At 34.5% G+C, this 23,489-nt stretch overlaps 2 protein-coding genes across 2 annotated transcripts in view; one reads left to right on the plus strand and one right to left on the minus strand.

Moving 5' to 3' along the window:
* The window catches only part of LOC132700286 (angiotensin-converting enzyme), a 47,914-nt gene that overhangs the window by 20,457 nt on the left and 3,968 nt on the right, over positions 1-23,489 (plus strand). Inside the window, exon 9 of the mRNA XM_060667466.1 lies at positions 14,937-15,077. Within this exon, the coding sequence (XP_060523449.1) occupies positions 14,937-15,077 (141 nt within the window). The remainder of the gene's footprint in view (positions 1-14,936; positions 15,078-23,489) is intronic.
* On the minus strand, positions 15-7,775 carry LOC132700781 (titin-like). Its single transcript, XM_060668309.1, has 4 exons — positions 7,643-7,775; positions 6,090-7,226; positions 1,214-1,394; positions 15-1,159 (listed from the first exon to the last, which is right to left on the minus strand). Exons 1-4 carry the CDS (start codon positions 7,664-7,666, stop codon positions 276-278), a joined length of 2,226 nt encoding a protein of 741 aa, XP_060524292.1. The 5' UTR covers positions 7,667-7,775; the 3' UTR covers positions 15-275.

Below are 23,489 nucleotides of genomic sequence, written 5' to 3' on the forward strand. Positions count from 1 at the left end.
AATAAAGCGCCTGACAAATAACAAAAATATATTTTATATCGAATTATAATAATAATGTAATTCTGCACCTACGAAACAAAACATAGAATACAAAATTACTGTAACTAGACAGTACAAACTTTACATAAATGGCTATTTACAATTATTAGTGCAATTTATCACCTGAAGAGCTATATAGGGCCGTGAATTTGCAAATATTTTGCACAAGTACGAGCGGGTTCGGCAAAGAGACTAAATAATATTCATCTGAACGCATCTCTTGCAAATACAATAATTTACCATTTGGTCCAATCTTTCCAATCTATCTGTCTTTCATTCTGATAGCAGTCTGGGATGGCGATTTTTGCTTCTTCGTGTTGAATTGCGATCGGTACCACTTCCTTGATCGGCAACGCTATCTTCTTTTCCACCGGGTATGGGACGTGCTTAATCACTTCGTATGGCACTGGCCGTTCTACCTTAACTTGCACCGGATATGGCACTTCTTTAATGACTGGTACTTTGATTTCTTTTACTACCGGGTAAGGTTGCGGTACTAGTACTTTAACGGGCACTTTGACCTCTTTATGAACATGGTATGGCACTGGCCTATCAACAAACACTTTTACAGGATAGGGCTTCTCTACAGTTACTGGTACTTTGACTTCTTTTTCCACTTTTACTGGGTATGGTTTGATAACCTGCACCGGTACCGGCCTTTCTACGGGAACTTTGACGGGCACACGGACGATTTTTTCAACTGCGTACGGCTTAGGTACCTGTACCGGTACTTTAACAGGAATTTTGACCTCCTTGACTACCGGATACGGTTGTGGTACGTGTACAGGATAAGGCACTTTGACTTCCTTGTAGACAGGATAGGGTTGAGGCTGCAAAACTTTGACGGGCACCGGGTGCTCTACTGGTACTTTCACGGGAACTTTAACAATTTTCTCAACTGGTACTGGCTGGTGTACCGGAACTGGAACTTTAACGGGAACTTTGACCGGAACTTTTATTTCTTTTACAACTGGGTAGGGCTGGGGAACATGAACCTCCACGGGATAAGGCACCTGTTTGATCACGGGTACCGGTATCTCTTTTACAACCGGTACTGGGTGACCTACCGTCTTAACAAGGGTGACTACCCTTTCCTTGATGGGTATTGGTTCCACAGCAACTGTAATGATTTCGCCCTAGTTACGGAAACGTTATTTACATGGAAAACCCTTACTATGAGCGGAATGGAGATTGCAATCTGGAATTCCGATATGGGACAAGCCTATGTGAGAGTGCAGCAAACCGCCGCCATAATCGTACCCGTGAAACCCTGGCAGACTTCTTTTTTTGTTTTTGGAGGTGCCATCTTGGTCCGCTTTGATTGAGTAGAGGAAGACGGTGCAAACGAGAACAGTCTAAAAGACACAATTTAGTGTACAAGTTTTTCATAATTTAAATTGAAATTTAATTTTCAGAAAAATTGATTTCACCAAATCTAAAATGACAACATGTTTTAAAGTACAACGATTTCAATGTTCCGCAGAGTTTGGAGTCAGTTATTTTGATTTGATGTCTGGTAACAATTAACATGCCTCGGACAGTTTCAAATTATTATAGCACGTTTTAATATCCGATTAATTTGACCTATATAAAGAGTATTTCACAGAAGACTGTTAATACATTGCAACGAAAATAATTGATAATTTTGTTTCTTGTTAAACACTGAGTTACGTTTAAAAGCCATTTTGGTACACTGCATGCATATTGTCCTCATATAGCACTCCTGCGGCACTAGAAACAAAAAATAAACGCAGAAATCCCATACGCACATTTCCAAACCGATCGACTTACTTTGAGAAACATTTAATTGAATTCGCTTTACGAACTAAACCGAGCAGAATATGGCATTTTCGAACTGTGGGGGTTATATATAGACAAATCCAGTTCCTACCACATTTAAGACTCCAAAAAACGCGTAATATTGTCTATAGGAAATATTTCAGCTGGTACGGGTATTACCACTTTGAGTGTAACATACTTTTACGCTAAAACTGGTCCGCAAATGTTCTTGATTTATAATCGATAACGTACTCGAGTGGTCTTTAAAAGGAATCCGGCACGATTATTGATTTTACAACTATTAGTGTTATAATAAATAATAAAAAACAGAAATCGTTTCGCACAAAACTTTATTAGTTGTGCATGTTAGTGTGATCTCCTTATACGTAATAAAACATCCTTTGACTCAATATTCCTGAAAATGACAAATCTAAAAGCCATAAAGGACACTACTCATTAAACCACTGTATCCCTTGCCAGCCTACGGATTTTAAATGTTTTTATATAAAAAAAGACCTACCTCGACCTTGACATAGTGCCTAAACACTTTATATTAGACTTTTAGAATGGTTCGTAATTCCTAAAATTTCAGTTACCGGTATGGGACGTACCATACAATCGAGCGTGTGAAATTTGAAACTAGAATGCAAGCCAATCGAAGTGTATCATTCTCATTTTTTGACAAAACCTGGCTTCAGGTACTTCTTACATCCCTCGTTCAACACTACACACTCGAGACTAAACATAACTGCAGTTAAGCAGGCAGAAAATCGTTCATCCATGTCTGTAATTAATTATTCCGAATGTTTTGTTTCCTCGTGAGTAGATTTCTTACGAAGTTATCCGCTTTTCTGCGGTCGGGAATATTCGTCACGCTCCATTGGACGTCGAAGCGCCGTTTTGGCTTAATTATAGAGTGGCACGGTATAATTTAGATATCTATAGCATGAAACCATAGGTAAAAATTACTTTCACTACCCAATTAACTATTTAAATGTTCTTTACACACTGTGACAGCCTGTGTGCAGAACTACATATCTAATAATAGCCAAGACCTTCCGTCTCTAGCCACAGGTTCACCATTTCGGAAAAACAGTGTAGAAGCTTCGAAAAATACAGACAAAGATGTGTCGACCATTAAAGAAATCTATTTAATTAAATTAAACAAATCTTACCCCCAGAAAATCCAATCCGTTCCCTAGCGAAACTCTAAAAAAGATTCAGGTTTTTAGTCCCAAAGGTAATTACTTAAACCAATTGCATACTAATCACTGGTTTTGAGAAAACGAGGGTGTTTCATAACTGCGCTAGTTTCTGCGTCAGATCGTTAGTAAAAATGTCTGGGTTTTAGAACGCGAATGGTTTATTCCGTCACCAGTGGCGTAACAATTCTAGTTAATATTTTAAGTCAAGCAACTATAAAGAACGGCCGTCAGCGTCACATGTTGCTGCGCGCGTTGGTGGAGAAGTACAATCAGAACTTATAATTACTGTATAGTTCATATAAGTCTACTAGTAAGAACCGAAAAATCAATAAAAATAATTTTTGAATTGCTGTTTAGAAACCGATTTTGTTGAATACGGGATTTCTTTATTATAAAGAGTCCTTTAAATTCCACTTCCACCTTGATAAGATCCCGTTAAAAGGTTAAAATTATCTTCGGTACTTCTGGGATTATAAGTTCAGTTCAGGACAATATTTCGCATTAGAAATTTGTGAGTTTCCTCCTTTGCTGAAGGTAAAAAAGTTTACAGCTTTTTATAAATATTACTTTTGGTGTGCAAAATACCTAAAATATTATAAAATGGTATTTCAATCAAAGCCTTAATTTTTATACTTATTACAAAACTTCTGAATTCGTCCTGCGTCCGTTTTTGCTGACGGCTGACGAACTTGCTGACGTTTCGCCAATCATCCCTGTTGGCTTCTTTCTTCTTTGAGGAGGGCGGGGAGGGACATAAACACCTTCTCGGATGACTGATTCCCATATTGGTGACATATAATGGAAGTTTCTTTTTTTTATAGAAAAGACGGTAAAAGTAGATTAATCACAACTAGATTAACCTACATTTAGCCATTATAATTGTTGGCAAACTTTTTAGTATTTTTTCATTAGTTTTGCATACATACATATAATTTTGCGCACATTGGAGTTTGTCCCCTCTTAGATACGTGTTCTGTGACTTTTCCGGTGTATTAACCTTTTTTGGCACTTTTATAACAATAAATTTGAATAATTTCTATTAAATAGTCTGCAATTAAATCAAAATTTGCTATGGTATAAAGTTGATTAATTAAATCGTAGTAATTTCTGTTCACTTAATTAAATTACTACCCAATTTTGTTTTTTTTTTATTTTCAAATCAGAAATTGGCATTTCTGCAGCCTATTTCGTAGGAGTGGTAAATAAATTAAGTTATTTCAGCCAACTGATGATGATATTTCAAAGCTAATATTTTGACTTCTTGTTTGACTTGTTACGCCTATGTTAATATTAGATTCGAACTAATAAATGACTGCCGATTTAAATTTTATAATCCAAACGACGGGCGCACATGTGCACTCTATATAAATTAAATTTGATAAAACGATATAATAAGAGACCGATAATTGCTTTTGTGTACGTGAGTGCCCATATAAATATACGAACCGTGCGTGCTGGTTTGAACGCTATGTAATATGAATATTGTAATCCTTAAAAAAATCTAAAAATATGTTATCCTGAAGCCGAATTTCGCAAATTAAATTTTTGAAGTCACTATGCTTTTTCTTCTTCCATAAGATAGGTTTGACACATTCTGATTGTGGTTTGCATTAGAAGTCCTTTAACCAACTTGACATAGGGATATTTTTCTACGCCTACTCTAAAATACCCAATTTTGCACAGATCAAGCGTGTGCTTCAAGTCATCAGCCTCGTTGCCCACATTCGCGAACCACTTCGGACATTTGTGGTACTTTAGAACACTGCTTTGGGAGGAGAATTTAATTAAAAACAATTAAAATTCTTCCTTTGTTCGCTTATCATAGATAACAGAAAAGCCATTCTTCACCGTTTACTCGAGAAAAATTGTTTAAGTGATCAGGAGACATCTGTGAACATCTACAGAAAGTAAAAGCCGTTTTAATTAACTTAGTATGTTTCGCAGACTTGGCGAATAAAACTTTCGCTTTCAAACAGCATGTGGCTCTGGTTTGTTGTAAATTTGACGTAGCGAGGCTATGCCTTTCTTGTGTTGAGTATCTTGTGTGTTATCTAGTGGAATATAGATGGCATTGTATTAAATATAATTTCTAGTATAGATTTCCAATTAGGTGGATATTTTTTATTGGCACTTACAAACATTTAGAAAGATTTTTTTCTTTTCTACCAATGAATTTTAAATATGTCTTTTTTTTTCCAGTTACCCTCTTTATATAGAAAATCCGAACTTTTGCTACTCGCTGTGCCACCAAAAAATGTCACCAAACGTTACTGGCTTTGCATTTGAGCTTCACTTTAACTCCATTACAATTCCATCTAACTTAAATTGTAATTTTGATCAATGAAAATTGTCTGGGTATTTAAATGAGAACTCCTTAACTTTTAATTTTAAAATTAACTGTTCTTGGACTTTTTAAAAAATAATTATGGGCAAGGGTGTTATGAATGATACATGGCAGAAAAAAATTTCAGTCACCACTATTTTGAAAACTTATCAGAACTCATCAAAATTGCATTATCGAGGGCCTGTTCTTTTTGCTTTCCAAAGGATTTTCTCTGTCTTGTTTTTATCTTTATTTAGTAAGATTTACTAAGTTAAAAAGTTATACAAATAGAATTCTTCTTGATATATTTTCGCTTAGATATGTGCTTAGTAGTAATTACTTTATCTAATGTCAATCAACAGATGACGCTAATCACATACATAAAAATATTGCAGATTTTCTTTTATATTAGTATAGTGGCGTTAATAATGAAATATAATTACAGACAATTTTTTCCGGTGGTGATTTCAAAAAATCATTATGCAAACTTCTGCCATTCTTTAAAGTTCGGCGAAAAAAAAAACAGTTGTGAAGTCAAACTCAGGTTTTCATTACGAAAATTTCTTTATTTTATTTCCGCGTAATACACCAACGTTTGACCAGTTATATCAATAAATAATAAACAAAGTATTAAAAAAATAACAGATTTATTTAGAACAAGAAAGTAACGCTAAGTGAGAAAATATAAATAGTTTACAAATTTTTACAAAAAAGCACACACAGTGTGGATCACTCGTTTATTTATGGTAGCCACCATCGTAACCTCCGTCGTAACCGCCATCATAGCTGCCACCGTAACCGCCTTCGTAACCGCCTTCATATCCGCCCTCGAAATGTCCGTGCACTGGTACTGCAACTGGTACCTTAACGGGTACTGCTACTGGTTTTTCTACTGGGTACGGTACGGGTTTTGCAACAGGGTAAGGTACTGGCCTATCGACGGCGATTTTGACTGGGTACGGTACTGGTTTTTCCACTGGATATGGGACTGGTTTTTCAACCGGATATGGGGCTGGTACTGGAACTTTAACGGCTACTGGGTATGGTTTTTCTACCGGATAGGGAACTGGTTTCTCGACGGCAACTTTAACTGGGTATGGTACTGGTTTCTCTACTGGTACCGCGATTTTCTTGATAACATGGACGGGGTAAGGTTGAGGAACATGTACCGGGTATGGCCTGTCTACGGGAACTTTAACTGGAACTGGTACTTCTTTGTAAACTGGGTAAGGTTGTGGAACGTGAACCGGTACTTTGACTGGATACGGCACGTGCTTCTCTACTGGGTAAGGCTGAGGTACAGGCACTTTGACAGGATAAGGTACATGCTTGGTGACTGGGTACGGTTGCGGTACCAAAACTTTAACTGGATAAGGCCTGTCTACTGGCACTTTGACAGGTACGTGGACGACTTTTTCAACAGGGTAGGGCTGGGGTACTGGGACGGCAATCTTGACTGGCACTTTAACGGGGTACGGAATATGTTTCTCTACTGGATACGGTTGAGGTACTGCGACCTTAACGGGGTAAGGTACGTGCTTGGTTACTGGATAGGGCACGGGTTTTTCTACGGGGTATGGAACTGGAACACCTTTAACCAAGGTGATGGTCTTTTCAATGCCAACTGAGTGTCCGAGATCGAACGATCCGTAGCTGCCATAGCCGTGACCTCCTAATCCTCCGAGCGAGATTCCGCCATCCAAACCGTAACCTCCGGCACCTACTGAGTAGCCGTGATCGATGTCACTGCCATAGCCGTAGCCTAAACTGAGCAATCCACGCTTGGTCTGCTTCTTGTCATTTTTCGCTGCCGATTTCTTCTCCTCCGCCTCTGCGCGGACTAACGCCACTGCTAAGAGGACTAAGAATGACAGGAATAACTGAAAAAAAAAGAAAAATAAGAAATTATCCGAATTGTTGAGGCTACAAAGTTTCGATTAATGTGTCCGCGGAATTTATGGCGAAACGCGTTGTTCTATTGTCCACAACTTTAAACTACTTTGCGCTTCGTTTGTCGCCATTAATTAATTAGACATGAAAGAACTGGGTCAGAGCCCATTTATGGCAGATTATGTTCAACTGGTTAAACGCAATTAAATCAATTAGCCTACGAAACGACTTGGACTTGGACTTCAAATTAATTGTGGTTGTTTTGCCAAGCCATTGAAACCAATTCGCCAGATGCACTTGAAGATAATATTGAAGCAAAAAAAAATCACGAATTATTCCAAAATACGGCACTGATCACTCAAACAACTTGGTCACTTGGTGTCTTCAGCTCGTCACTGAGACTCACCAGATTCTTCATGTTGGATTTCATCCAAGGGGTAGGTGCGTAGTTCCAAGCCGAACTGGATGCAGATCCGAGTCCCCCGTTCGCTTTTATACCGACCGAGGGCTTTCGAGGGGCAACCACCACCACCCCGCTGTTGCAAAACTCGGCGCGATCTTCGCGCACGAAGCGTTCCCTTGCATTTCCACGTGACGGCCATCGAGAAAGTCATTTTCGAGTGGCCCAAAACGCGTGGTACTCCGCGTCCTTTACGTAACGCGTTACGGCGGTACCCGGAGCGCGTCAGATGGCACCCGATGCCTCGCCGGTATTGCGTATCGCAAGAACCGAGCTTAATCCCAAGACGTGTCCTCGCAGTAAGTCGTTTCAGTTTTTTTAATCCCGAATTTTTGGCAAAATTATTTGTATAATTTCCAGTAGCAATTGCAGGTACCTTGAAAGATAGATATATTTTATTCGCTATATAAATTGTCTTGAGTCTGTTGAAAACTTACCAACCAATATTATTCAATTATTCAATTATCAACATCAATAATCAATAAACGGTTCTGTGCTTTGCATCTAACAAAAAAATATAAACTTCTATTAGGCGTCCGTGAAGAAGGAAATTTTTATTGACTTTAATAATTATTTTAAGAATCTGTTGAAAATTAACACCAACTAATATCATTTAATTGTTTGGTCATTTTAGGAAAAAGTGATAACGATTGAAATAATGTAATAGTTTTTTTTTCTTATCTATCATCTACCCCTATTTTTTGTTTTCAATAAACTATGCTTCTTTTGCATCTAAAAGAAAAATAAAAATGTATTATATTTTTAAAAAATTCTAATACTATATTTACAATCGTGGTTGATTATAGACTTCAACTACACCCAAAATTTCATTAAAAATATTCATTTACATAAAGTTATAACGGCATAAATTTTGAAATCGCGCCATTTAAATATATATTTCCATCCAGATTGTGGTCCAATTGAAAAATCCAAAAGCAAAACTTCTTTATAGAAAGAAAATTACAACATAATTTTGTATTTTACACTCTGAATCTCCTATGACGAACTTCAATTGAAAAAAAAAAGATATTAGTAAGGTAAACATTTTTCCTTCGCAAAATTTGCTAATATTTTCAAGTCCATATTTTTAAGTTCAGTTTCCGTAATTTTAGTAATATCATGAAAAATTTCGATAATCATCAAATTCTTTTCGTTCTAGAATTTCACAATATTTTCACTTTGCCCTACTACCTCTGTGCAGTTTTAAAGTGCAAAATTGTTGTGATTTAAAGTTTAGCTTCCATTTTTCAAAGTTAATTTTTCCATGTTTTGTATCAAATTATTTTTTCAGACTTTTTTGTTTGTTTCCTTTAGACTAGAAGAACCAGAAGGATTTATTAGACCACGGATGTTTCTTTCATTTGTAAACTTTGCTTTCATTGATCTTTTTTGAGTTTTTTTTGTGGTATTTTGTAAGCTTATGAAATTCAAAAAATCAGTTGTTGAAATTTTGAAGAATAAACGTTGCCTAGTAGAATTTTCTGTAATAAAAAAGCAACGCCCTTAATTAATTTTTACGGTTTATTCTTACGTCTAGTTTCATAATTATAGTAACAAATCTATGACAAAATTCTTTGGCGACAAAGACATAAAACCGAACTCTCTCTTTTGACCCTGAGACGATTGTTTCTGCCTCGAAAACCAATTTATTTTGTTATAACGGATTTGAGCATTAATAGTTGCAAAATTTAGCAACATCCGGTCGGTAATTATCGCATCTCGAGTACATACATTTGCAGTTACCAAAAGGCCAGCCCAGCTTCTGACATTTTCTAATGACAACCTTGTTCCAGACAAAAAATCAATGGCGTAGCAGTTTCGATTAATTTTTGTCGAAGCAAAAAGTATAATTTTATAAAGGTTGTACCCAGATATTGCGAGATTAATAAGAAGTGTTTCGAAATGGGCCCGACCCGCTGATTTTTTTCTTTTGCTGGAAAGGTAAGGGGAAAACTAATGACGTTCTCGCCAAAGGTGCGGGATTAATTGAAATGTTCAGTTGTCGTCGCCAAACGAATTGGTAATAACACGGATCTGTAAAAGGCAGCGGAAATTATCTGAGATACTATTTTATGGCGTTTTTATTATGGTGCATTTTTGGTACTCCTGAACACAGAAACGTTAAAAAATGTGCTTCACGTTTTATTACCCAAACTATTACGTAAAATCCCGCCGTCGTTTAAGAAAAAAAGTATATCGTGATTTTATCCAATTTTTACGCTGCGAATATTGTTTTAAAGCGCTTAAACATTTTTTTCTTTTTTAATAAGATTAAGATTGGGGCTACCTATTCTCTGGAGGAAAGATTTTTTAAACAGTCGTCCTGATCATAATAAAAAGTGTCCTTTTTTCAGAACGGTTATTTCTTATATGTCCAACTTAGACTTCTAAGGTAAACCATTACCGCCATTACTTTCTGATTATTTTTCTATCTTTAGCGGTATTGGACAAACGAACTATTGTTCCAATTTTTTATTCCAAACGCCGCAATTAATTATTTATTACTACCAAGTTTGAATTTATAGGATGCTAAATTTTAAAGTTTACCATTGCCTTATTATTATTTATGAGTTCTGAAGCTCTGGACCTCTTTTGTATCAACTGTTTTGGAAGCTAGTTGATAGTATATTAGTCAGCAAGTTTGATAAACGACATTTTAGTCGTGAGTTTGTTGTGTCATGTGGAGCATATATATTTGTAAAACAACTCGGATATATTCAGTGGGTGACATGTGACGTGACCGTTTTGCAAGTGGTTAAAATCTACTGAAAGCATCCAACGGTTCTCAAACACTGACTAAAGTGTTGATCCTTGACCCTTGAATAATTGGATACTTGAAATTAGGGATAGCAAAAGATTCTTTAAAAGATATACTAATTTTTTAGACATAAATGTTAGGATTCCGAAATAAAAGCAAGTTGCTTAAAAAATAACTACAATTTATAATTTAATAAGGCACCAACTTGCCGTGGATTAAACCTGAAAAAAAAAAGATAGCACATGTTTTAACAAAGGGTTTCCAAATATTTTAATATCAGGAAATTCGTAGATACCCTGGAGGCCCTCTTTATTTTACTGATTTTTTTCAATCTCATGGTTGGTTTTTAGTTTTGTTTTTAAATTATGTCACAGGTAAAACTTGCTTTTCTAAACACGTAAATCGGTAAAGTCGAACAACTCCTCTGAGAGTTCTCATTCAGCCCGTCTCCCATCAAACTATTTGAAAGAAACAGGTACTTCTACAATGGTTGATCGAAGGATTTTTTTAGGATTGTGTGCATATATGATTAACTTAGTATTAAATGAATCACATTTTTGCAGAAATTTTTTATTCTGGTATTTCTATGAATTGAAAATCTTTTTAATTGTCTTACAGAATAGTTGCTAATACGTAGGATGTTTCTGTATAACGGAGAAAAAACTGCACGCAGAACTAATATCTTGGTCAATTTATTATTGCAAAACATAAGGAAAATAATTAAAATATTAAAAACATCCCAAAATATAGGGAAAAAAGCTCGAAATGATCAGAAAACGATAATATAGTAGAAAGTGCAATAATATCAAGCATTTTATTTAAAATATATGATGCTACTTAATTTTTGATCGATGGAATGTGCTCGCTGGCCAACGTTGGCCAAGGTTGTGATAGAATATACCAAAAATCATTGGAAATCACTTGATCGTCCTTTAACGCGAACTGCGGGAGCTTCAAAACTTGAGATATGTTTCTCTTGTAGATCAAGGAAGACATTCGATTCCATCACCTGCCTGGTTAATGGTACAGCTTTTACTTAATGCTTCGTTGTTAATTGTCTGTCATTAATTCGCCACAAAGTAGAAATGGAGGAAAGCGATCAAGGAAACGAAGACATGTAGATACATAACGTTTTCAAAACTCGTTCGGGTTGCGAAATTTTCATATCTTAACAGCGGTTAACAATGAGGCAATTAAATAATCTCTTTCTCTCGGGATATACCTGGAACCAGTTTCGAGTGCGCCTTTTACGCTGAAAAGTATCTTTTGGTGGGTTCTGCGTGTTTAACAATTTCACTTTCGTGTGATATAGATTGTCGGATATAATGTGACCGTTACAGGATGCTTACTTGTCCCGTTGAACCAATCAAGGCTGATCGTGTGATCGTGACTTATTCGAGACGATTAAATAAAAAGTATTTGCAATCGAATTTTATGGCCAGTGGAATAAAATACGTTTAGACAGTTGCCGCGATCGGTAGACTCTTACTTTCATTAAATGGTGGCGTGTCATCATAGGAAATCCGAACTGAAGAAGCACTGAACTTGACGCAAAAGACAATTCTGCGGTTGTAAAGTCAATGACGTTGAGAATCCGCCTATTGACAATTAGCGGCGTGACGGTTCAAATACAATAAACTATTTATTTGGTAAAACCCAAGGTTTATCTTTTACCATTGTCTTCTAATATTAAATGAATTGCAAAGTTTCCTTTTGTTTAATTTGGCGATTGGAGACAACTTTGGAATTCCATCTATCATGTTCATTAAATATTATTGCTTATATAACAATTACACGAAATACCCAATTAATCCAACTACCGGCTTTTTTAAATTGAAGCCCGGGAATTGACCCGCGTATTTCTAAAATGCGAGTCGATTTGTTTCCTTGGGTGGGACGGTGACTGACGGCAACGCACGATGCAAAATTTTCTTTTTCCTTACTCTTATGATTTAAAGTTTTCTCCTAGCATAGATAATAATTTTTTACGTAAACCTATATGTGAAAAATCGTTTGGATTTTTGTATATTTAGTTTCGTAATACTGCTGTGCTTTATGGAATTATTTCACATTGAGTATTAACTACCTCAATTATATGGACGAATTTAAATGATTCCATTGTATATAATATTGTTTTTGCTGTTTGGCAGGTAATAGCAATTGCTTTTTTATTCTATAGCCAAAAGCCATATTTTAAGGACCTAGAAAAAAAATTACTTAGTTCTAATGATGAATGTAAAAATATAGAATTTCTCTTCATATACTGTAAGACGATTCTCTTGAAGCAAATCTGTAACTATAATTTTGTTTTGTGATCATTTTTGATGGACTGAGTCGCAAATTACATATTAGCTAGGTTCAATTGGTCATAAGTTATTTGCTATTTTTTGTATCCTATTACAATTACAATACTGAAGCCGTGAACTCAAAATCAAATGCGAGTGCGAACGTGACAGTCACCCACGATCAAGAAACATCGATCATCGTCGCCGTTACAAAATCTTTTGCCAACAATTATCTCGAAACAAAGGAAATATAATTCGTGGATATTAGGTTTCAAATCAAGCATTTTCGTAATAGGTTTAATTAAAAATGACCCACTTTTGGAACGCGATGTAGATGTGAATTTTTTTGTAAGCCATTCACAGTGGAAGTTCTAACAATTGTTAAACTTTGCAAGTCGCGGAATGTGTTGTTCCATGACAAAGTGCCTATTTGTAGGAGTTGGTTGTCTGTACATTACCAGAATAAAAATTAGCCAAATCTAAGAATGTTGAAAAGTCGTAAATGAAAATAATGATTATATATATATGACAATGTGGCCACCCCAATTAATGTGAATAAGAAATGCGTTTTAAATCTACCTAGTGGCAAGTAAAATTTCGTTTAAGCAGCCCAACAATATTAGAAAATTCTTATGTTTTCGAGAAAATAATATCCCTCATTATGGGGTTGTAAGTCGCGTATCTTTTTAACCTGTTTATCATGATTATCCCACAAATATTTCGTCCATAAGAACTCATCATTTTTTATATTGTACAATTTTTTATGAGAATTTTCTTCATCCTATCGTTGGTGCTTGCTAATTGATTCTAACTCAAAGTTTTAAAAAAAATACGAAAGCATATAAGGCCTGAGTTGAGTTGAGTTCTTCATCTTCGGGGTTGAGTCTACTAATTTTAATGTACATCTCTTTTTTACTTACTCAATATTAAATGGAAAAGGTACATTTTACGAATATCACCACCTTCGCACTTTCGTTATTATATTTTTTTATGCAGACATAAAAAAATGAACAAAAAACCAATACTAGTGTTAAAATTGGTATCGTTTGATGTTTACGGTGGAGCGATCTAATAAAAATATTATTTTGTTCTGTTCTGGTAATTGTTATGACAATCATTATATCGTGTCTTCAAGCTGCTATTGGCGAAGTGATTTTAGATGTATAACATTTTAATAGATAGAAATATAGCACCAAGTTGCTGCACTCTAAGTATTCGAGATTTTTTTAGCTCCAATTTTAAAGCAACCGATTTAGGGATACCATGACAACGTACAATACGATAAAGTTGGTTAACTTTTTTTAATTAGTATTATTCTCAAAACAATTATCTAGTTTTCAGAGATGATTACGTATTTACTTCACAGTTCAAAAAAAATCTGTTCTCTATTATTTTTGTAATATTTAATCGAATTTCATTATTTCCATCCTAAGATATTCAAGATATTCAACGAACCCTTCGTTAAAGCAGGAAGTAATGCGTATTACTTTTGTGTTCTTAACAAAAACTTCAACATCTTTCATTTTCAAGATATTTAAACTATACGTGCAGGCCAGTAATTCGAAGTTAAACCAAGTTTGTGTCAATAACAATTAACATGTTTTATCCCTCAAAATGATAAAATTAGTAGAAACACCTTTCACTTGCATATCAGAAAACTATTACAACGCATAACCTTAATTATTGACAAACATTCTTTAGTCCGGTAAATTGTTTGTAACGGTTTCAATTTATTAAAAATGTCAATTAATCTTTAATCAGATCGACCATTATATCCTACCTTCTAAGATGTCGGTTATGGACATCTTCGTTCAGCAATGTGCATCTAAAATCATTTTTATGTCATTATTATTCCTGAGATTTATCAGTGACTTAAGTAGATTACCGCTAGTTTTCAGTTGTGTGAGTACAATTGTGGTGTCAGGACAACATGTAGAAAATGAAGTGTAATAACTCTTAAGCTTTAGGCTGTTATCTGTAATTGCGATATGTAGGTGCTTGAGCAACCTGGGTGTGCTGTTCTATATAATTCTATATTCAGCTAAAGAATATAATCTTTGCATGACTTGCTTCTTTTTCTGAGTTAAAGATTCCAGTTTTTAAAGGGATGTTTATTTAATGGTATCCATGAGAAAACGACTGGAAGCATGCTTTACTTGGCAAACATTTTAAATACAAACAATCCGGTTTTTTTCAGATACTTCGTCAGTACGCTTCTTCAGTTCCAGATCTACAAGGCACTGTGCCAGGCGGCAGGTCAGTATGTACCTGGCGATCTCAAGAGACCGTTGCATAAGTGCGACATATACAGGAGCAAAGAAGCGGGAAGGATACTGACGTAAGTAAAGAGTTGACAGCAAAACAATTCGATTTAACTGAAATAGTCCCACTACTGCAGCTAATCTAAATTTTTTAGAGCAAATTTTATTTAAAGGGACACTGGTAGTAATGGGATAAGTGTCATACACGTTATTACTAATTTTGGATGCTTTGAACTTTTTTGACCATTTTGACCATTTTTGATGGTGACAATCACAACGGTGTACGTGGTAATTGTTTCGTGCAGGTCTAAATTAATAAACAATTTTTTAAAGTGTTTTCCAAAGTTTTCTTTCACACAATAACGCGTTTTACCACAAACCGAAACTCAATTTTACGTACTTGACGCGCGCTTCGCCAACCAAGTTGGCATCTTCAGGAGAAGATTAAAACAGTACGCAAAATTGAGCTTCGGTTTGTGGTGTAACGCGTTATTGTGTGTTAGTGCAGTGCCGAAGGTTCCAGTCAACAGTTTGACAAAGTTTTCTTTGTCAGTAATTTATACAGGGTGTTTCCATAAACATGCGCCAACGCACGGCAGTATTGTACTTGAACATTTTAAAACGCACTAGTTCTAAAAAATGAATACTAAAGAAAATGATGAAAATATACATCATCTATGAGCGCTGACGTCTTTCGAAAGACCCGTACATCCGAGAAAATGTTTTTTTTGGAAAGTAAGTTTTATAAATTAATAATAAACTGTGGAATGTGTGTCATTCAGAAACAAAAACTGAATTCGAGAATAAATCAAAAATTGTTATTCTTTACCTATTTAAATAAGTTAAGTAAGTATGTATTTCAGATATTTAAAAAAAAATGAAATAATACATATCGCTCTTTTCTGATGATTAATTTTCTTTAATGTTAAATATTTTGACTTTCTATGTATACCAATTTTTTGCAGAGGTTTTTGAAGAATTTCAGTAAGAACATATCGGTATAATAAAAGTAATCAAACAACAAGAACGTTCCATTTTCCGCTTTATATCAATAAGCAAGAGAAAAGTCAGGAACTGTCTTCTACCGCGTAATTTGCCTGCCTTGTCTATCTCGCCGTTTTCAGTTTAGATCGAGTTCACCGCTTGGCCGTCGTGGCAGGAAAATCGAGATTTTATTTTGTTTGCGGCAACAAAGGAAGAACTATACGGCGGCGAAGTCTTGCAAGGTGGCAAGGTCGCGGTAAATTAGATCGTATCCGTTCCAAACGCGTCGGATCCGTCTAATAATATAAATAAATAAGTTGCGCAAGATTGCAATCGAATTTAAAAGCTTTGAAGTCACGGTCACGTGGGCTTCGGTGAGAAAAAAAACGAACTACATAGATACATAAGGAACGTATTGAGTAACGACGAAAATTCTGCTTACTTTCAAAGTCAAATTTAATAAAAGGGATCAATTATTAAAGTGGGTCAGAATGCTCGAGCGGAATGTTTTTTCGAACGACCGAGTGACTAAAAAAGCAACAAAATTTCGTCCCGCTTTACAGTTTACATTAGAAAGGTATTGGTATGGATTATTTTGTTTCAACTCTGGTAGTTTTCAATTCCCCAAGTGTTTGGACCGTAAATAAATACCGGGCACGACTTGTGTCTTTTATCTAAACGATTATCGCTCCTGCTCGCGGCATTTGTGGATAATGCAAATCGTGTCTTTCCTGTTGAATTCAAATTCAGATCATTTTGCGAAACAGAGACCTTATATTTATGGGCTAGTACCGGAAACACTTACGAAAGCGCCTATAATACGGGCTTCGCATGATCGTGTCGTAATGGCTATTTAAACATTTACTCAATGAACTAAAGATAAGCAATGCGAGCTTTGAAACAAAACTTATTACCCGAGGCAGTTCGGAACAACTCCACAAATTATAGAAAACTTTAAAACCTTTAAAAGCTAGTTATTTGCTACGACTTATCGTACGTTTTGTCCTATAGGACAAGTCCTATCTGGTAAAACGGAGCATGTAAATAACAGAACGTACATCTTATCTCATTGAAGTGAAATGCAAAAACAAGTCGGAGAATTGATGTGCAGAACAAATTTTAGCAAGACTAATCAGACAACACGGTGCTTGTACGTGCGAGCACCGTCCGTTTGCAAATACTTGCGCCAGTCGTCTGGTTTATTTCTTTTAGCGACTTCGTATGTGCATATTGATCATATTGTTTTTTCATAGGATCTTTTACACTGCTCTGGATTCATGATGGATACCTTCAGTCACCACCATTTAGGACAAACTGACTCAAAAACAGTATACATTTCTCAAAACAGATGTTTTGTATTTCGTTTTCTTTGATCAATAAAACGTACGATAAGTCGTGGTATATAAAACCTTAATACTTTAAAACGTTAGCTTTATTAAACACTGCGAGTCACTTCAAAAGTTGCCGGTACTTTAGGCACATGGTGGCAGCGATTGGACACTCATGTCACACGTCACTCATTCAATGTATGATGATGTTTTGCGAAAGTGTTCCCAAAAACCAATGGTCGCACAAAAAATCATGATATGTAACAGGTATTAGAGATTCTTCGGACAAATTTTAAAGGATCCTGATTTTCGAAAAATTATTTGCGGATTTTTGACTAGCTGCTATAATGTGACCGACGGTCATTCCAAACAGAAGAATACATTTTTTTTCTGCGAGAATGCATTTTACTTTGCTATTTGAGAATCTCAACTTTCTGTACGATTTCGTTTAGATTAGCTTTACATTGTATGAAAAAAATAAAATCACCTATTACTGCAAGAAGTTTTTTACGTGTCTAAATAACTGCAATATGAAGCAGAAACATATTTTTATTTATTTGTTTGAGTCATTAATTTCTTATTAATTATTATCTTAAAATCGACAACATATTATCGTAGTATTGGTTGGTTTACATTTCATTTATTCTAGCAAAGTCTATATATGGAATAAATTGACTTTGATTCTGGTAGGAAAAGTGAAATGAGAAGCACTTTTGTGCTTCTCATTTCATCTTCAAAAACTATTTTAGTTAAACGAAATTTTACAAAGTTAATTCATAAATCCAGTTGCGGGTACAAAGTTAGGTGATTGTTGATCGATCTTTACTGTCTAATAAATTACTAAATTACTGTTCTAAGGTGTAGAACAGATTGTTCTTCAATGACGGTGCCAACAACTTTATTCCGGGCCCATTACGCACGATTTACGGTAAAAGTCTAACGCATAAAACCAACACTCGTAGGAACATAAACCACACATGCGGGAAATCGATTTTTACTGCCTATCAGATGTCACGATCCACACACATTCCCATATCGATACACGCAAAGAGTTATGCAACATTTTGCTTTGATTTTGCGATGAAAATATTTCTTCTTCTTTATTTATTTTTCTGCATTACAACATTCATTGACCTGGTCAATTAATTAAGGATTAAATGAACATACCCAAAAGTGAAGCTGTCAATTTTTTTATAAAAATGTTTCGACATCATGGTCATATTAGGTCTAGAAAAGAAATATTTAAACAGAATAAAATAACGTAAATAACTTAAATAAGCGTCAAGTTAAATGCACACAGTTACTCAATTACTTCGTCACTAATTTACTCCCTTGGTTTCGGTGATTTCAAAGGTTTTTACTAGTTCTCATGTAGAATTTTAACAGAAAAATTATGAACCGTTTGACAAAAGATGAGAAGCGAAAGCTGATTTGCTGACTGTTAAGTCCTTTTTACTACACTTTGATGTTAGTGAACCCTGATAGAGATATTTTTCTACAATTTATAAATGTAAGACTGATTCAACTGGACTCAATTGCATTGAAAATGAAAAGATTTATATATTCTCATAAATCGCAGATTACTTAGTGGTGTTTATGTAGTACACATACAAAAATAAAAAATTTTCAAAAGTCGCAACAACGCTTCATCGATCACGTAATAATACAGCAAGTAAGTATGAAACGTCAAACACAATAATAACTTTTCACTGATTTACTGGATAAAATTAAATTATAAAGTATTGTGTATTACAATATTAGTGTGCATCAATATGATACTACAAACGCTGGAAGACAAATTTAGATTTAAAATAAATAAGAACTGAAAGTTCAGATTTTTACGAAATTATATATTTTGACATGACAATTGTTTCGACAACACCGTGTCTTTATCAAATGTGTAAACGGTGTTGTCGAAACAATTGTCATGTAAAAATATATAATTTCGTGAAAATCTGAACTTTCAGTTCTTAGTTATTTTGATAAATGGTTCAGTTCAAATTTAGATTTTTTCTAAAAAAAAACGAAAGTGACAGAACGTGTTTCAACTTGTTGATATATTAATAATATAGCGAAGATTATTTTAATTTTAGTATTGTTATTCGTATTACCTATTAATTATAATTTTATTTTTAAGACAATACTTAAATTATCAATTGTCTATTTTATCAATATTAATAAAAATGTCGAACTAACGATCTTACGACTTTACCGTAAGATGAGGTAAGTCAAAAAGTAGATAATTACGAAGATACATGACGCCAACATTTGGTTATACTCTTTCTTTTATGGAATTTTCTCGCATCCGAGATATTACTACAGGGACGCACCTAATCGAATGCTCTGGCGATACATCTGTTATTAGAAAAGTTACTGATGAAAAAATAAAACCAAATTAAACTTTTGACCAAACGCTGTCGACAATGTATTGATTTTCTGTGGTTATTTATGCAGATGCGGGGCTTTTTATTGTCGAGTGTTTTTGTTCTATATTTTATAACTATTTTTAATGCGGTTAAAAGGAGAAAAAGGAGTATTACTGAATTATTGAAAATTTATTTCAAAACTTTCCGAAATCATTCGGAATATTAAGAAAACCAAACGCTTGCTAACCGTTAACAGTTACTTTTTTCACGTCATTAGTAAATTTAAGTTTGGTTTAGTTAAATTAAACTTAAATTAGACGAAAATTTTTAACTTATAACTGCCGTTAAGTTAAGTAGATTAAAAGAAGAAGAACGATGATGTTATTATTACTATAACTAAACCAGTTCGCACTTACGTAACCACCAAAAGTAATAGTAGATTTTGTTATTTTCTACGAATTTTTCTTAAAACAAACGATCGAATTTACCTTATTTTGCGAATAAAAAGTAGAACAATGGCGTTTGTTTGGACTTTTGTTAATACCAGCCGAACGTGTTGGCATTTGTCGAGGGCGCACGAGGTGGTTATTTACCATGTTCGTAACAATGGAAGTGGCAATAATTGATTAACATCGAAATAAATGTAATTAAATCGTGAAAGCGAAATTCTTCGTGATCATAACTTGCGTTTTGCAACAACAAAAGCCGACTTTGCGTGTGTGTTCTTGTTCTTTAATAACAGTTTGAAAGGATTCACTATCGGCTTTTAATTTCAAGAGTGTATTTCGCTAAAGCTTTTCCTTTTCCATGTTTCCCCATGGTGGGGTACAATGCACTTTACTGATCTACTTATATTCATTAAGAGATAGGCAAAACAGCAATTTCGCAAGTATATTTAAATTGCCAAAATTTTAAAGTTAAGTTAAGAGTAACCTATTTAGAATTTTTTTTGTACAAACCATAGCAGTACCAAAGATTAGTAAAGATTATTTTTACTCTTTGGCGGCACGTTTTAGGTAACATTTCTTACGTAAGTTACATTAAAATTTAAATGGAACCCGAAACCAATAACTTTATTACACTTACATTTTTTGATTTGGATAAATTATGTACAATTTAAACACAATATTATAATTTTAATTGAGTGCAAATGCATATTAAGATTTTTATGTAAAATTATTGAATACGATATTCTAATTTCAATTTCAGTCCCGTTTCACTATTATTGTTGTCTTCGCTTATGCCTAAGGTAATTATCAAAGGTTTAAAAGTCAAGATTCACATTTCTAAAATTATAACAGTCTTAATTTTTTTTATGAGTTTTATATCATTCAGATGTGAACACATTGTTTGAATTCGGCACATGGCAGCTGTGGTGGAATAGTATTATTTTTGTCAATCATATACGTTATTTTTTGTATTGTTGGGCTGTAGCTGATTACGCGATACGAAATTTAAATAACTCCGATGCCGTATGCTAGAATTCTATTACTACTTGTTTTTATTTATGTTCTGATATGATATAAAGAAAACGTTTTGTTTGATGAAATTTTTATTTCAATTACATTAGTTTATGTGTTGGACCTGTCGCCTGGAGTATTCATTTCCCAATTGCGATATCTTTTTCCATCAATAATTAAAATCCAAATGGCGTCCAAACCTTTATTTCTAGATACATCTACATTTTACCTGTGTATAGGTAGGCAATATCAATACGGTTTATGATTAAGTTAACTTTTTTTGATAAAAAAAAAACTAATTGTTGTATGAAATGATTTCTCGCCTCTTTTTCACACTCATGCTTTAGCTCTAGGTATAATATCTCAGGAATTGAATTAAAAACTTTGTCAACATAAACGACTCAAACTACAAGGGCAACGCAAGGTCTTGTCTAGAATTTTTAAGATAATGGGAAACAAATCTGCGGATTGAGGAAGGCTTTTCGTTCAACTCCTGTATCCAAAATTATGCCAGAAAACAGATAATGCCAAAGCGCGCCTTTCGGCAAGCAAAAACAATGGTATAATAAATCAGCGTCGCTACGAGTATCAGCACATAACAGATACTATCGTTAAGGTTAAAAACGACGTTTCGCAATGCACACGTAGCGCGGATTTAGTTCTAGCGAAACGCAATTAACGATCTCCGTAGCAAGTAGCCGATTATTAAGGCGAAGCGGGATATTATGAAGTTTATTAACGAATTCCTGAGCATTGAGACACGTGTCGCTTTCGTTTTTCGTCCTATCTCGACATTTTAAGTGCATGTTTTTTCGCGGTATTTACAAGGTCTTTCAAAACATATGGGAGAAATTTAACGGGGCGATTCCTTGTCGAAGATAAAGTAAAATAAGTCAACTATTAGGGATGGAATTTTATAGAAGTATTGCTATTATAAAAACCGATTTATTACATATTTTTTAACTTTTTTGGAATTGGTAGAGCGAATAGAATAAGCCTGTCCCCATCATAAGTAGTAAAGCAATGAGATGGAAAGATGGAAGAAAAGATTTGATAGCCAGGTTTATAGATAGATAGAAATAGAACTTACCCTTTCCATATTAAAACATAAAACATTAAACACTGCATGTCGAAAAAGTGTTTTTTTTGCATGCCATTGTGGAAGTGTTTCTTTAAATATGGTTGGGAAGTATGATCTAATCTCTAGTATTCCAGTCTACTTATCCCCTTAAGTGTTTCACACTTGCCTTGAAATCCTCTATATAATTTAATAATAATTTATTTAATCTTCTTGATCTTTTCAAAACAAAACTTCATCCATCTGAAATAAATACTGTATTAATCCATCTCCCTACTTGTCGGGTTTTTAAGACTTTCGCTTCAATTCAGTTTCAACTAGGTTTTAATTATAAAATCAAACAACAGCCTTTTATATATGGTAATTTTAATTAGTTTGACTTACGTACTCTATTCTGTCGCATCAAAGATCAAAGGTTACTATCAAAAGTTACCCCTGCCTTTATATGCATTGAACCGAAATTACGATTAATCTTAAGTTCTTGTTATCTTATACTGAGTTGTTATCTTTGCGATTCAATATACACGTGCTCATCTAATTAATTAAAGAGGAGTATGATCGACATTAGGATTGAATTGGACACACATTTAAATGACTACGTTTTACCTATCGAAGGTAATAGTTTTAATATCTAAGACCTGTAGTCCTTAACCTTTTTTGCTATAACGTTTGTTATTCTCTTTGTTGATATGAATAAATATTACCCTAAAAGTCTTACTTTTCTTGGTAGCTCGGTAACAACTTCCTGATCACGAAACAAGTGAGGTAAATATTCACTCTAACTCCGATGGTTGCCGGTAGGGTTCGAGCTCACAACCTCTTGTGTGTCTAATCTGAGATGCGTGGGTACAGTACACCAACAAGTTAAAATAGTCTGAAAAACTAAACTGTGATTTATTCACCAAACTAAATGTTTGGCTGGATCACAGTTCTTCTTCTCATTGTTACGGCAGTTTGATCTATCTTCTCATCTCTCTTAGTTTAGCTCAGTTGCTTCCATACACGTACACTCTTGTTGCTATAACTAGGGTCATTAAGTGTTACTAGCTAACTTGGAATTAGCAGAATCGTACAATTATTATTGCTTGTGCCACAATAAGTGTGGTGGTTGTGGTTATAGCTGATAAGAATAGAAATACAAGACAAAATCAGAAATAAAGGAGCCTGCGGTATCCTACTTAAATTTAAAGCGTCCAAAAGTAAAGTAGCCCTTTTTTTAAAAAGCCATCCTAGAAGCTGTTAAGTGTTGTACGCTGTGTGAAAGATAAACAGG

The sequence above is a fragment of the Cylas formicarius genome, unplaced genomic scaffold (assembly GCF_029955315.1).
Source record: "Cylas formicarius isolate icCylForm1 unplaced genomic scaffold, icCylForm1.1 PGA_scaffold_4__25_contigs__length_36172078, whole genome shotgun sequence".
NCBI lineage: Eukaryota > Metazoa > Arthropoda > Insecta > Coleoptera > Brentidae > Cylas > Cylas formicarius.